At 34.5% G+C, this 15,315-nt stretch overlaps 1 protein-coding gene across 1 annotated transcript; it reads right to left on the reverse strand.

Moving 5' to 3' along the window:
• Positions 1 to 11,845: 11,845 nt before the first annotated feature.
• On the reverse strand, positions 11,846 to 12,567 carry LOC148784641 (uncharacterized). Its single transcript, XM_088876491.1, has 3 exons — positions 12,259 to 12,567; positions 12,067 to 12,174; positions 11,846 to 11,953 (listed from the first exon to the last, which is right to left on the reverse strand). Exons 1-3 carry the CDS (start codon positions 12,565 to 12,567, stop codon positions 11,846 to 11,848), a joined length of 525 nt encoding a protein of 174 aa, XP_088732617.1.
• Between the last annotated feature and the right edge of the window lie 2,748 nt (positions 12,568 to 15,315).

Genomic DNA, 15,315 nt, shown 5'->3' on the forward strand with positions numbered 1-15,315 from the left:
CAAACAACCGCCATTCTGCCCGTGAAAGGACAAGCAAGTGGGAACTGTACGACAAACCTCAATTAGTAGCCCAATACTACCCCAGCGTGCCCCGTGAACCATCCAGCTATGGGCCCATTGAACATTTAGGAGGAACCACATGATCAAATCTACAAAACTAGTCGAACAATTATATAGAAAATAAACAAATTAAAAGAACATATGAATATTCAATATTACGACGAACTGTACAATATCAAGATAAAATAACAAAATTTAACTAATCAATCAAATATTATTATAAAATCTAATTACTTGCATTCTATTAAGTAGATAGTTGTTAGTGTTTTATCATCTAGAGAATTAAACGACGAAAGTTTACATTTGCATACGTTTGGATTATCTATAGACCACACACACACATACACACATATATATATGGGAAAAATGCAAGCAACCCCCTCATAATATTGTAAATGAGTATATTACCCCCTTATGAAAAACTAAATAGTAATTTACGTTCTAGTATTGTTGAAAATTCAATAATTTACCCCCCTATAATTTATAAAATGAAGCAATTTACCTCCTTGTATAAGGTGGTAAATTTCTTCATATTAAAAAGTATAGGGGGGTAAATTACTATACTTTTTTCAAAAGGGATAATGTATATTTTCAATATCACATTGGGATAAATTGCTATTTACTCATATATATATATATATATATTTTCAAATTTAATACTCCATTCTATAGGAAAACATTTAGATCGAATAGAAAAGAAGATTGAAGAAACTTTAGAAAAAAAAGATCCCTCATCCTCTTCCTTAATAACTCCTAAAGATCAAACTCTTCGTATTATTGCTAATAACCTTCCTTTCCAAATTTCTGATCATATACCAAAATTAAATACAGAAAAATCCATTCTTTTAGGAATCCAAGTGAGACTAAGAGATCTAGGTAAAGGGAAAGTCATTAATACAATTGAACAAAATCATGAAGATTCTGATAATGAATTCCTAATTCTATTAACCCTGTTCAAAATTTATCGTCTTATAAAAATTACTATAAACCAACTCCCCCTGTCCTAAAAACAAAGAAATTCAAAATTTTAGGTCTTTTAATGGAAATTCAATATATGAAAGGAATTTAGATACATTGTCTGAATATCAAATTCTTAGCCTATGTATACAAATGGTTATGGTATCAAATATTTACAAAGAAAGAGCAGGATTAACAGATGAAGATGCTGCCAAAAATCTTATACTAGGGTTCAATGGCTAATTAAAAGGTTGGTGGGATAATACTATAACTGCTGAAGCCAAAACTCAAATTATTTCAAGTGTTAAAAGAGATTTAGAAGGAAAATATTATTAATAACAATGAAGGAAGATCCATTTCTAATGCAATATCTTATCTAATATATACAATTATTATTCATTTTATTGAAAATCCTCAAATATATCAAGAAAGAAATACAGAATTTTTACAAAATTCAAAGTGTAGAAAACTCCATGATTTTAGATGGTATAAAGATGTCTTTTTATCCAAAATTTAGATGGTATAAATCATGTTAATCTAGTAAGATTACAATTATGCAATGATTTTACCTGAAAAACCCAATTAAAGAAACAAAATCTTACTACTAGAATAGAGTTAGGAAGTTAGTGTGAACAATTTGGATTTGAAAAAATAAGGTCACCATCATGGTCAAAGTCAAAGCACTACAACAATCATAGGTATAGATCATCAAAGAAAACTCCTTTTAAATCCCCTACTAAACCGTCTTCTAAACCTAGTTTCCAAAGAAAAAAATTTTTAAAGAAAAAATATTCTAATGTTCCTAATTCCATTATGTCTTAAATGCAAAAAACCAGGTCATTTTGCCAGTAGCTGTAGAATGCGAAACAAAATCTATGAATTAAGTCTAGGAGAAGAGTTAACAAATCAATTATTAAGAATCCTAGATGAAGAAGATTTATAAATATTTGAAAATTGAAAAATAACTAAATTTAATTAATCAATCAAATATTATTATAAAAACTAATTACTTGCATTATGTTAAGTAGATAGTTGTTAGTGTTTTATCGTCAAACGAATTAAACAACGAAACTTCACATTTGCTACGTTTAGATTATTATAAAAAACTAAACTAATTTAATTAAAGCAAACAAAATAGAAAAGGAGAGAAGATACCAAGCGCGAGAAGGGGACTAAAAACTTGCAGCTCTAGTCAAGTACTTTCGAACTCTTAGTATATACGTATCTATAGACGTATTTATATATAAATACATTGATAAATATGTTCACATATCTGTCTTTGTAAAATATGTTCACGTGTATCTTTGTGTGGGTGTGTTGGCCAAAGTATAAGGTATATGAGCCACGGAAGATGTCGTCTACATAAAGCAGAAGGTACGCAACCGCGCTCCCGCTGATCTTCTTGTATGCACAAGGATCAAGTTCGTTTTTGATAAAATCATAACCCCGTATGACTTCATCAAAACATGTGTTCTACCTCCAGAAGCTTGTTTGAGGCCATAGATGGACCTTGGGAGATGATAGACCTTCTGTTCTTCTCCAAGGAAAGTAAAACCCTCTGGTTGATATATTAAGATCGCTTCCTCAACGAAACCATTGAGAAAAGTTTTTCACGTCCATCTGCCATATTTCATAGTCCTACCATGCTGCTATGGCAAGTAGAATCCAAATGGACTTGCACAGGACTACAGGCGAATATGTTTCCTCGAAATCGACACCGGTTGTTGAGTGTATCCTTTTGCCACGAGCCTAGCCTTGAAGGCTGTAACCTTCTTGTTAACTCTAAGCTTATGTTTGTAGACCCATTTGCACCTAATAACTTTAACACCTTTAGGAGGATCTACGAGAGTACAAACTTGATTTGAACCTATTGAGTCCATTCCGGCCTCAAGCCACTTATTCGAATAGATGTCCGACATCGCTTCTCCACACGTTTTTGGATCATTAACCAATTAACTTGTCAGTCCCAGGAATCCGTACTTATCAGGTGGTCGTGATTCCATGGTCGACCTATGAAGGATTGGCGCACCATCACTGGGAACTATAGGCTCAAAAGATGTTCCTTCGTTCTGCTGTGGTGTCTCACTTGTCTCGTCAAGTAGCACCTCATCGCGTCTGCTATCTGTAGGAAAACCCTTTTCCAAGAACACTGCCTTGCTTGTGACAAAAACCTTTTGCCCAGATGGATCATAAAGTAGTATCCCACAGTTTCTTTTGGATATCCGACAAACCTGCACAGACTAGACCTCGAGTCTAGTTTTTCTCCCACTAGCTTCTTGACGTATGCGGGGTTATCCCACACTCTCAAGTACTTGTAGGACGCAGGCTTACCATGCCATATCTAATATGGTATCTGGGGCACCATTTTAGATGGATCCCTGTTAAGTAATTTAGCTGTCGTCTCAAGAGCATGACCCCAGAACGAAGGGGGCGTTCTGTAAAACTCATCATGGATCAAACCATATCCAACAGGGTTGGATTCCTTCTTTCAGCCACGCCATTCAGCTGTGGTGTTCCAGGAGAAGTCCATTGAAAGAGAATTCTAGCATATAATAACAATTAATCATGCTAGACAAAAAAATAAACATCCAAAATATTGCGATATCCAACATCACGATGAATAATTATATGTAGAAAAACAATAACCACAAAATTTGCAACTTAAATGGATGATTAAGCTTCATGCATCTAAAGCACGCAATTAAACCAAATTAATTAAAGCAATTTAATTCTAGAAAAAATTCATTTTTCTCCAAAATTAAATCAACAAGAATTAATATTTTTCAAAAACTGTGCAGAAATTCAAACATCCAATTTTTCGAAAAACAGCCCAGCCGTCGGCAACAGCAGCAGCGCAGCAGTCGCCCACATTGCATTGCGCGCGCGTTGGCTCCTGCCAGCATGCGATTCCGTGCCCGGTCGGCTACCTATGCGCAATGTGCGCGCATTCTGCCTCCCTGCGCACGCACAGCGCACATGCTGGCCAGGCCTGTTTGCAGGCTCTCGCGCACGGTAGGCCATAATGGCTTTTAGTGGTGCATATAGTGTGCATGTATATGTATAGTGGTTATCTTAGAGACAACATGTCGTCTTTTTCATACGACACATAACACACATATTTTTCTCAACTCCTTGGCTTGCACAAACCCCTAACCACAAAAATTCCCTAATCTTTTCTCCATATTTTGAGTTCTTGAATCTGTATTCAAGTTAAGAACAAGAGAAATTCGTAAACACTAATCAATCTGAAAGGCACTGTGAGGTGCCGAGTGGATCAGCCCCGAAACGCGCAAGCAAAAGCGGTTAAAATAATTTGCATAAAATAAACCGAAATCACAATGAAATCATGATTTCAACGGGTGTACCTTTGGAGTTCTCGGGCATTCGATGTAGTTAATAAAATTAAACGACAATAAAATTAATGGGGCTATTGGTAGAATAAAAACGAGAGGAACAAAAAGTCATAAATCAAGAATTACCTTTTCTTGATTTATTTCGAAACTCCTTTGTTGATTCGTTAACCTAAGGCCTCAACGCAGAGACCCTCTAAATTCGCATCCACACAACACCGAAACTTGGGATCCTCAATTCAATTTATTAGAAAAGAATTAAGGAGAAGAATACACCAAGTTTGCACAAGAGGGGGGTTTGGCCGAGTGGAATGAATAGGGAGAGGAAATTATTCTATTGTTTTTTTTTTTATTCATTAGTTATTCCAAATAACTAATATACATATATATACACCTTGAATGAATCCATTGAAATATGCTTAGGTACATTTCACCATCCAGAAGGGAATAATCCTTTATTCCAAATAAACGATGACTAACATGGCATTTTTTAAAATAATTTTTTTAGTCAATAATTTTATTTTCCATTCATTTCCGCCAACTTAATTAATGGGCTTGGCCGATTTTATTAAATTAAAATACCAGGCCTAATTAATTAAAATCAATTTAATTAAAGCCCACTTAATTAAGTCCATCATATATGTAATCCAATAAAAATATTAACACAATAAACCTTTATTAAATAATAAGTCCAAATCATTAAATAATAAGGGCAAGCCCAATATAAACTAATCTAATTAATTTGTCATTGGGCTTATCCATCCAAAGGATCCCTCTCACATATAAGTTATCCAATTACTTACGGAATTAATTCCCAATTAATTCCTCGTCCCTTCTCGGTGATTTGTATGTGACTCTTTAGGTTCACCTTCCAGCAAGACTTGGGTTAGAGCCCAACCCTATTATTAGTTAAATCCAACTTAATTAATAATTCGTGATCAACCCTTGATCAAGAAAGCCCGTCATAGTGGGTGGCCGTCTAGCAACGCTCCATGACACTAGAGACTAGGCGAAAATCCATGTGAACTTTTAGGGTCCCGAGTCCATATGGGTACGGTCCTTTCGTCTACCGTCTCTCGGCCTTAGTCTAGGGCATGGAATTGGGCGCTGGTTCCCATCCTGGACTAGGCGTCGATACCTAATAATTAAGATCGTATTACGCCAAATTGCCCAATATAGGAACCTCCTCTTCCTATTCGACCAATGACTGTGGTCACCGTTTTATAGAGTGTAGACGCATCTCCAACTGCATAGGAGATAGTTCTGTCATGTTTTTGACAGTCATAGATCATCTTCTTGGAACTCACCGTCCTTGCTACATACTTTGAATGCAGTAGACAACGCTTATGATGATCATGTCTGAGACACGATCACCTTTCGCACAAATCTAATATACAGTCATCGCATGCACATGATTGTCGTGGTTACTCAAGTCTAAGGACTACTCCCGTACTATAGGAGTCGGGGAATCAAGGCATATCGATCAAGCCTCCAAGGCTTCCATATGACTATCGCTGCGAGTCAGTTCAATCGACTCGACACCTAGTCAATCGACCCGTTAAGATCGCATAGACGTCCCATGTCTGTCGCCGATGAAACACGACACTCATCAAATGAATGCGACTTTTAATGCAAGTCTCTATAGGACACTTCGATGCCCATTCTCGTGGTCCTTGACATGTAACATTTCAGACCCAACCATAAACAGTTGGTTTCGTGACCGCCATCCAATACACAGTCCAATAGTTGCATGGTTGTTAGGTGGTTTTTGGGCTTTGTTGTGATGTGTGACAGAAATGCAAACATAGATTTAATGAGCACAACAAATAAAACGCCAATAGCGAATACTTACTTTATTCACTAATAATATTACGTATAATCAAGTTATTCTCTGAATATATTACAAGCATGCCAATCCAATTGGCTTTAAGGCCATTTATTCTAACACAATAGTATAGTACAATTTTGTTTCTTCCTCAATCTAGCCTCTACCTAGCAGTAGATCTAGATTTGTTTCTATAACTGTGGTGTGCATAAATTAAAAGGTTCTAATTTGGATCCTAAAGTGTACAGAAAAGGAACGAAAATGAAATCAACGCTTCTTGCAATTCTTCATATGAAAACCAAAAATTAATGTTTCGGTCAAAATTTCTTGACCCTTTTGTTTTCTCCTTTAGCAACACTTTCTTAAATATTATACTTTCTTTCATATACATTTGCAAACATCAAGCACTCGGGAATTTAAAAGGGAACATCCCTTTGAACCATTTTAATTAATTATCTTCCCGAATCATACTGATTCTTTCAGTGGTATCAGAGCTCGGTTCGGTGTTGTGGCTTTAGTATTAACATGTTTTTATGTGATAAGAATGATCAATATGCTAAATTTTCTTTTTTGAAGCATGTTTTACGGCTTTGAAGCATGGTTATGTGTTTAGAAAATATGTATTAATTTTGTTTGTAAATTATGGATATCCATGCATTTTTGAAAATTGGATTTTTGGTAAATGTATGCTTTTATTTTAGTTTTTAATTGTAGAAATTCAAAAAAAATTAAAATATGAAGCAATACAGTCGTTGCTGCCTTGCTGGCCGATCACTGGCAAGTAGAGCGCATTGCTTGGAGAGTGCGCCCGCTGGCGTGGGTACCGACAGGGTAGTGTGCTAGCACCTAGCGCACACGGCGTGCAGGTAGGAGCGCCTGTGGGCGCGCGTGGAGATGGTAGCTGACGAGCATCTGCGGTTTCAAACAACTCGGCAATTTTGTGCGGTTTTTTCCTGATCTCTGTAACTTTTTTGAAATTATTACTTTTGGCTAATTTTAATTTTAGTTAAATTGGAAATAATTTCAAAACAAAAAAAAATATTTTCGTGCATTGAATGTATAGGGGTTGATATCCATTTTTAATTGCATTACTAATGCATATTTTCTGCATATAATTATGTTATTGGTTATGATATTGTATATCACGTTAACAAATTCATGGAATGTGTTTATTTGGTTTGCATGTTTATATTTGATATACATGTGTTGTAATTGTTTAAATTGGATAAACAATAGGGATGATCAGAAAGATAATGACCCATATGCATGGTTTCTTTATGTTGGGAGAGGCCTGGGTGTCTCTTTCCTTTTATTTTCTCTCTTTCATTTTTAGCCTTGGAATAATAAGGTTTTCTTCTTCCCTTTCTATGTACTCCCACAACTTATGACTGGGGGTTCTTATTTCAATTGTAAGGAGTGTAGTTAGGTTGTGGGGATTTTATTTTTGAAATAAAATATAAGAAAGCATTTCCATGGTAATGGAGGCCCAAACAAGAGGCTTGTTGGATGGAACCCACGATGGAGAGCCCAAAAGAGCAAAGAAGCATTACAAGACTGATTAAAATGATAATGGGTTAGACTTTGTAATAGAAAGGCCACCCTAGATTGACCATAGATCCATTGCGGGTTCAGTGGATCACATGCGCTTGTGATCATCCAACAAGGGCGTGCCAGGATTGTTTTGCATATGGTGTATATTTTAATATTTAAACTATGATGTGTTTGGAATGCATCTGTTTATACTCCATGATTAAAACTAATACATGCAAAAATCTAATAATGATGAGGTCTCAGTTACAACAAACTTAACTCTCACTTGGATGGTCCAAGTTATATATTAGGCTCATAATGGATTAAAATTCAAATAGTTTGATTAAATCCAATCCTTCCATCCACAATAATATGGTGTCTGTGCTACTTTCATCCATTCGTGGTCTCACTACTCATGGCACGTTTGAAATGGAAGAAAGCTACACTATTATTATGAACAAATAGAATATAATCCTATTTCCTGTCTCATGAGTCGTGGGGGGCAGCAGTTGAGATATTCATTTGGTTGATGGATCGGGCCTAATGCTGAGTAGCATGATTTGCTTAGAGTCATCGGGATTACGTTAAGAAGCGAGGCAAAACAACTAATGAATCTCATTAGATGAGAACGGTATGGTTACCTCCCATAAAGCCTTTTCCTGTGTAAATCGTAAAAGTGGGACATGGGAATTGCATTTGTGGACTCCAAGCACATTGTAAAATGATTTTCCAGAACCCTACTTGAGAGTGGTGGAATTGTTTGAAGAAATAATGCGATAGGTTAATGACTGAAGGTCAAGTCTTAAACTTGATATTTAATATTACAATAATCTATTAAATTTCTATTTACATTTTATGTAGATGTCTAAGAATTCATTCACTGTAATTCTTGAGGGTATAAATTTAACGAAACAAACTACAATGACTGACTGCCAAATCTTAGGATTGTCCTAAATTTTGAGAACCATATCTATGTTCTAGAGAGATCTCTTCCTCGGGCCTTGCCAGAAGGGTCTACATGCGAAGAACGTTTGACGTTGAAAAAGTGGCATGAGGACAACCGGAAGGTTTGCTGTACCGCACTGGCGCCAATGACCAATGACATCCAAAAATAGTACGATACCCATGATGATGTCCAATCGATAATGCTCTACATGAGCTAGGTTTATGCAGTTCCGGACCGGCATATTAGATATGTCGTGACAAAAGCATTTTTCAATGCCAAGATGATTGAAGGGTCTTTTGTACAGGAGCATGGGGTTAAGATGCTATCCATTGTGGAGAAGCTCAAGGACATCAAGGGTGGCCTTGAAAATGAGACGCACATTTTATCCTTTAGTCTCTTCCTCCCTCCTTCGATTCGTTTATTATGAAGTATAACATGAATGGTCTTGACAAAGTCTTTCATGAGTTGAAAAAGATGTTGGTCCAGCACGAGACAACTGTTAGAATAGATGACCAAAAGCCAATTAGATTGGCGGTTTTGAAAACCATTAAAGAAATCTTTATTTAAGAAATATTGTTTCGACGAAAATGGTAAGTATTCATCTTTGGCTCATGTGTCTATTATGCCTACTAAATTAAGTTAAGCACTGCTTCGACGTCGTAACAAATGCCCGCAGACCACTTAATAACCCATGTAGTTGGACTGTGCATTAGATGGCGGCTATGTAACCAACTTTTGAGAGTTGCTCTGAAATGTTCCAAGTCGAGAACCTCTAGACGGGTATCGAGAGTCTTACTGAGACTTGCACTAAGTATTACGTTCATTGGATAAGTGCCGCGTTTCATCAATGAAGGACATTAGATGTTTATGCAATTTCAGTGGGTTAGTTGACAAGGTAGTCAACTGACTGAACTGAATCATTGGGATCATCATATGGAAACTTCGAGGTTTGGTCTGTATGACTTGAGTCCCCAGCTCTGGTTGTACTGGAGTAGTCCTCAGACTTGAGGAATCATGGCAATTAGGTATATACGATAATTGTATCTTGGATCTGTGGGAGGTGATTGTGTCGTAGAGATAATCATCATAAGTCTTTTCCAGTGCAGTCCACTAAATACACATTACCTCGATCAACCGAAGGATTTAAATTTTGCAACCAATTTGGTTCTCCACTTCAAGTCTAATTCTCCAGACCTTCCAAAGGTCCTTAGACTTGTGAACCCCCTTCGGGCTCTGTGTATCCAATGACTCATAAATGTCTAATTGGATCCAATGCAATAGACCATTGGCAAGCACACTTTGTCCTACAAAGTGCTTCTCGGTCCTCATCTTGTTGAGGATGGACTTGCAAGCTTGTAGACTCAATTTGTCTATTTCTAAACTCGTTGAGTTTACCAACTTTCTCATCCTAACCAGAGAAATGTGACCTAGGCTCGCATGCCAGATTTGTGAGTTTATCTTGATTATCTATTTTAACCATTTCTTTTAAGCCCCTATAGTCCAATTATAAGATACTGTTGAAATAATTACGTAAACAACCTAATAAACAAGAATAATCATTCTTTGTCAAATGAAATAACCATCATTGGTCAAATTGTTCCAGTAACTCACTATATTTCGGCTTCCCGAGGGATTACTAAAACACCTTAGTTACCTAATACGTACAGGTTCTGAGTCTGACCAATCAATTGGACTATGATCCAAAGGCATAAGCAGAAGTGATATAGGATATTAGGTTGGATGAATGGCTTGGAGCCATGAGATTTGACATGGAGTACAAACTTAGTGTGAAACTTCTTGTATCTGGCATATTCGTTTAGACAAGGTCATACAGGGTATGGTTCAGGTCGAGAATGAGTTGGAAGGTCAATGGCAGCTTAATATTGTTTCTAGTGTTTTAGGTGCGAACGTCTTACTCATTTGGAATGATGTGAAGATGTTGGGAAGTACTGAAGCACAAACATTATTCATGCAATTCTTAATGAAGGAATTGGATTCCTTCCTTTTTCATAAGGTTAAGCTTCCAAGACTCAATTTTCATGGACTAATGAGGAGCCATGAAATATGTTTGACATTCCCTATGTGTTTTGCCGTTGACATCATGCGTATGTGGTCCGATGCACTGGGCCGAAAGTTATGTGTGCTTTGATCATAACAATGGATATAAGGAGTATAATGAGAAGTCACTGCATAGCAGTCAAGATTACTCTTTAGTACCTCAAGAAAACAGGTATCAGAGACGAAAATTTCCGTCTCTGAAAGTCGGATTTCCGTCTCTAAAGCAAATTAGCGACGGAAAAATCCATCGCCGAAGTCTGTGGCTGAAAGCCCCGTGGCTAAATTATTAGCGACGGAAACATTCCGTCTCCAATTCTGAGACGGAAAATTCCGTAGCTAATTCCGTCAACAAACGAGAAGAAAGTTGAAGTGTAATCCGTCTCTGATTTCCGTAGACAATCCGTCTCTGATTTCCGTAGACAATCCGTCTCTGATTCCGTCGATAAATAAAAGAACTTTTCGTCTCTAATCTGTCTCTAAAGTAAAGTATTTGCTTGCTATTTTCCATCTCTAATTCCGTCTCAAAAATAGACAAAATGTTCTGTCTCTAATCCGTCTCTAAAACATTACAAATGTCCGTCTCTAATCCGTCTCTATTTCGGCCTCTAATTTTTCAAATTTTCCGTCTTAAATCCGTCTCTAATTTTTTTTTTATTTTTGTTGGATATATTTTTTAATTTCTGTACCCAAATTAATATCTTGGTCATTATATCATCAAATACATTCCATCAATACCAAAATTTGAATTTTCCAAACAAGAACAACAAATATTAACAAAAAAGATACTCATAATACAACAACACTAATATAATTAATGTCATCCAAATACTATCAAATAATAATATCAATGTCTGCACTCACAAGTCAACAAACATAAGTCAAAGTACAATCGAAAGCAACATACACTAAGTCATAAACAATGAAGAGAAAAAAATAAACTAATTATCTTTCCTGGAATGTTGTTCCTCCTGCTGTCCAGACCCACCAGCAAATTGATGGTTTGTGTATCTTACATCTTGAATTAGTTTTCGAACTATTCTTGTAGCTCTGCCTCCCTCTTCCGAGCCTCTTCCTCCCTCTTTCGAGCTTCTTCAAGAGCACTTTCAAGTAGACTGTGAATTAGTTCCTCCCTTTAGAAGGACCTCCAGTGATATCATACCAATTTGAGATATCGAAAGAAGACTGTGAAGAAACATCAGTACAACCCGTTTTTGCAAGGTATTCTTCCTGTACAAGTACATTAGATACAAAGGAACATTTATGCAATAAAAGTCTAATAAAATTTCTCAATAAATATATATACTAACCAATATTTAAATCTAATGACAAATTATACTTACACTAATTCTTTTGGATTTGTTGTCGATGAACTCCCCAATTCCTTTGATCTTTCTATGACATCTTTGAAATAGCTCAAGATCAGTCACTTCTCTACCAAGTTCTTTTTTCTATAGTTTACAAAACAATATTAATTCACATGTCAATAAATTGCATAAAAGATATCTAAAAACTTATATATACTTAAAACTTACCAATTTTTGCCTATGTGCCCCTACAGGAATCGAACCACCAGTGTGTTTTGTTATCGAACCATATTTTTCAGTCAAACGATTTTTTTGGGCAGTTCGACATTTTCCTAAATAATCTTCTAAGGCCCAATACTTCTGAACTAGATCATTCCATAATTGATTATTCAACCAATAAGGACCTCTATCAATCATATCACTCATCTCTGGTTCTCTACCTAACTGTTTGTGAGCATCATTCAGTGCCTTTTGCTTAGCTTTGTACATTATCTCTTTGAATCGATCACTCGTATTTTCATTCCACACCTTCCTCATTTCCTCGTCGGTTAAATTATCCCCTTCCTTTGTCTACGTAAATATATAATCTCCTTCCTTTGTCTTTTCCAAAACCTTTTAAATTGCCTTCCAATTTTTAAACACATTCAAATATGGAAATCAACATTGTGACCACACCTACACTCAAATTTGTGTTGGTAAGACAATTGGGCCAACTGAAACTTGACCCCAATCTATTCTCATAATTCCAATTGATAGAGAATGAGAACCAGCCTGCTATGTTTAAGGGTCCAAGCCCAACAAATTACCATTACTTCTGGACTGTACAACCGCCTCACCACCATGTACACCTCTTGCTTCATACACATAGAATCACACACACAGACTGCTCTCCCACAACCCATCACGCCTTCAACTGTTGTATTTTTTACTAACACAAAGCACACGCACTCCCACCCACTTATTTTCACTGTCACAACACGAAACATCAGCTCCACTTCACTCAAACCCCAATTTCTCATCATTAACCTCAAGAACAACAATTACACAACGACTAGAATTGCAGAAATTGTTTCACACAACGGGAGGGAAATTGCAGAAATTGCAGAAATTTCACACAACGACTAGAATTTTCCAGAAATTGCAGAAATTTTTCAGAAATTCCAGAAATTACAACATTACATACAACATTAGATAAAGAACAAGGAAGAAAAACGATAAGAAGAGAGAGAAAGATATGAGTTTTTGATTATTGACTTTTTGTATAATTATTATTATTATTATTATTATTATTATTACTACTGTTATAAGTATTAGTATTAGTATTAGTATTAGTATTATTGTTACTATTATTATTATTATTATTGTTATTATATTATTATTATTGTTAGTATTACTATAATAATAATAATAATAATAATAGTTATAATTATTATTATTATTATTATTATTATTATTATTATTATATTAAATCATGAGATCGAATCATAAAATTTTTACATAGATATAGTTGAAATTAATATATGTTCACAATCTGCAAAATTTATATATTTATAAATGTTAGTATAACATTGATATAACTATCATCATATATTGTTGAACAACATGGGTTAATCTGTCCATCAAAATTCAGATCAGACCATTAGATATAATAAAACTTACAAAAAAATACATTTGGTAAAGTTATAAACTTATTGGATATACGGATGTCGAGATATCGTACTCGAAACATAAGAGTAATCATTCAAGAAGGTGTATCGTTGAATCAGACCATGTGATTTTAAATCATACCGTCTGATATGATCTAACGGACATAGTCTTGTATATATTTAAATTTCGTATGAATAAGGTGCCCAAATTTTAAGATATCGTAATTATTGATTAAATTTTTTAATCTCATTATATATAAAATCAAATAATAATTAGAATTATTCAACTATCATCATCATCATTATTATTATTGTTGTTGTTATTATTATTATTATTATTATTTTTAGATTAATTCATAGGAATTACTAAATTTTGACATAAATTTATAAATAATAAAAAATTATATATGAATTACTTGTCAATTTAAGAAAAATATAACGTAATACAAATATATATTAAAATATAACATCAAGTTTATATAGGTCATATTAAATAATAATTTAAATTATAAAAAAATATAATTTACTTAAGTTGTTGATTAAATTTATTTTTATATAAAGATTAAATTTTGACATAAAAGTACGATAATTTATTATTATCCAAATATGATATTGATTAATAATTATAATATATGGTCAATTTTGATTATAAAATTTATCAAATATTAAATATAAAATAATATATATAAAAAATTCAAAAATAAAAATATATATAAAAAATAAAAAAAATTAATAAAAAGTTTTAGTTTTATTGTAATTAATTAAAATTAAAAATACATTATAATTATACAAATATATATATTATCATGTCATATAATTACAACTTAATTATTTATTACATAAATAAAAAAAATCTTATTTTGTGTTTTAATTCTATTTAGACCATCAGAGACGGAAATTTCCGTGGCTAAATTAAAGAAAAAAATTAGCTACGGAAACAGAGACGGAAATAACCAATTCTCAGCCATCTCGATTTTTAAGCAATAATTTAACAGTATCAGAGACGAAAATAGAGACGGAATTTCGCGAAATTATAAATCCGTCTCTAAATCTGTCTCTAAAATAAAAGTTATTAATAATTTATCATAAATAAGAGTTCCGTCTCTAAATCCATCTCTAATAAAGACGGATTTTGTTTCGTCTCTAAATTTTGGTCTCTGATACCCTGTTTTCTTGTCTCTAAATTTAAATTTGGCGATACTAGCTTCTTATTATATGTGAATGGTGACTAGTCTCAATTTGAATGTACATTCAAACTTGGAGGATAACATCTAGGCTATGGCACAAGCAAAAGGGCCAAGATTTCATCCAAGAAATATTCTCAGACGGCACCATCAGTTTGGAAAGATGGTAGGAAGAGGTGAAGTGCGGTTGGGCCACGTTATTTTGACAAAGGATATGGTAGACCCATGAGACGAAGCAGGTACCGTAGATTGCTCACTTAGATAAGTTTGAGGGATATGGAGGATTGGCTTTAGGTCAAGTGAGAGATTGTTAGAAATGGTGATCACAAAGCCAATTGGATTGGTGGTTTCGGAAATCATTTAGCAATCTTTATGAATGGGCTATTATCTTGATGAATGTAGTAAGCATTAATCTATGGCACCGTGTGTTTGTTGTGCATACTATTTACGTTGAA

The sequence above is a fragment of the Sesamum indicum genome, linkage group LG12 (assembly GCF_026168435.1).
Source record: "Sesamum indicum cultivar Baizhima isolate 11 linkage group LG12, ASM2616843v1, whole genome shotgun sequence".
NCBI lineage: Eukaryota > Viridiplantae > Streptophyta > Magnoliopsida > Lamiales > Pedaliaceae > Sesamum > Sesamum indicum.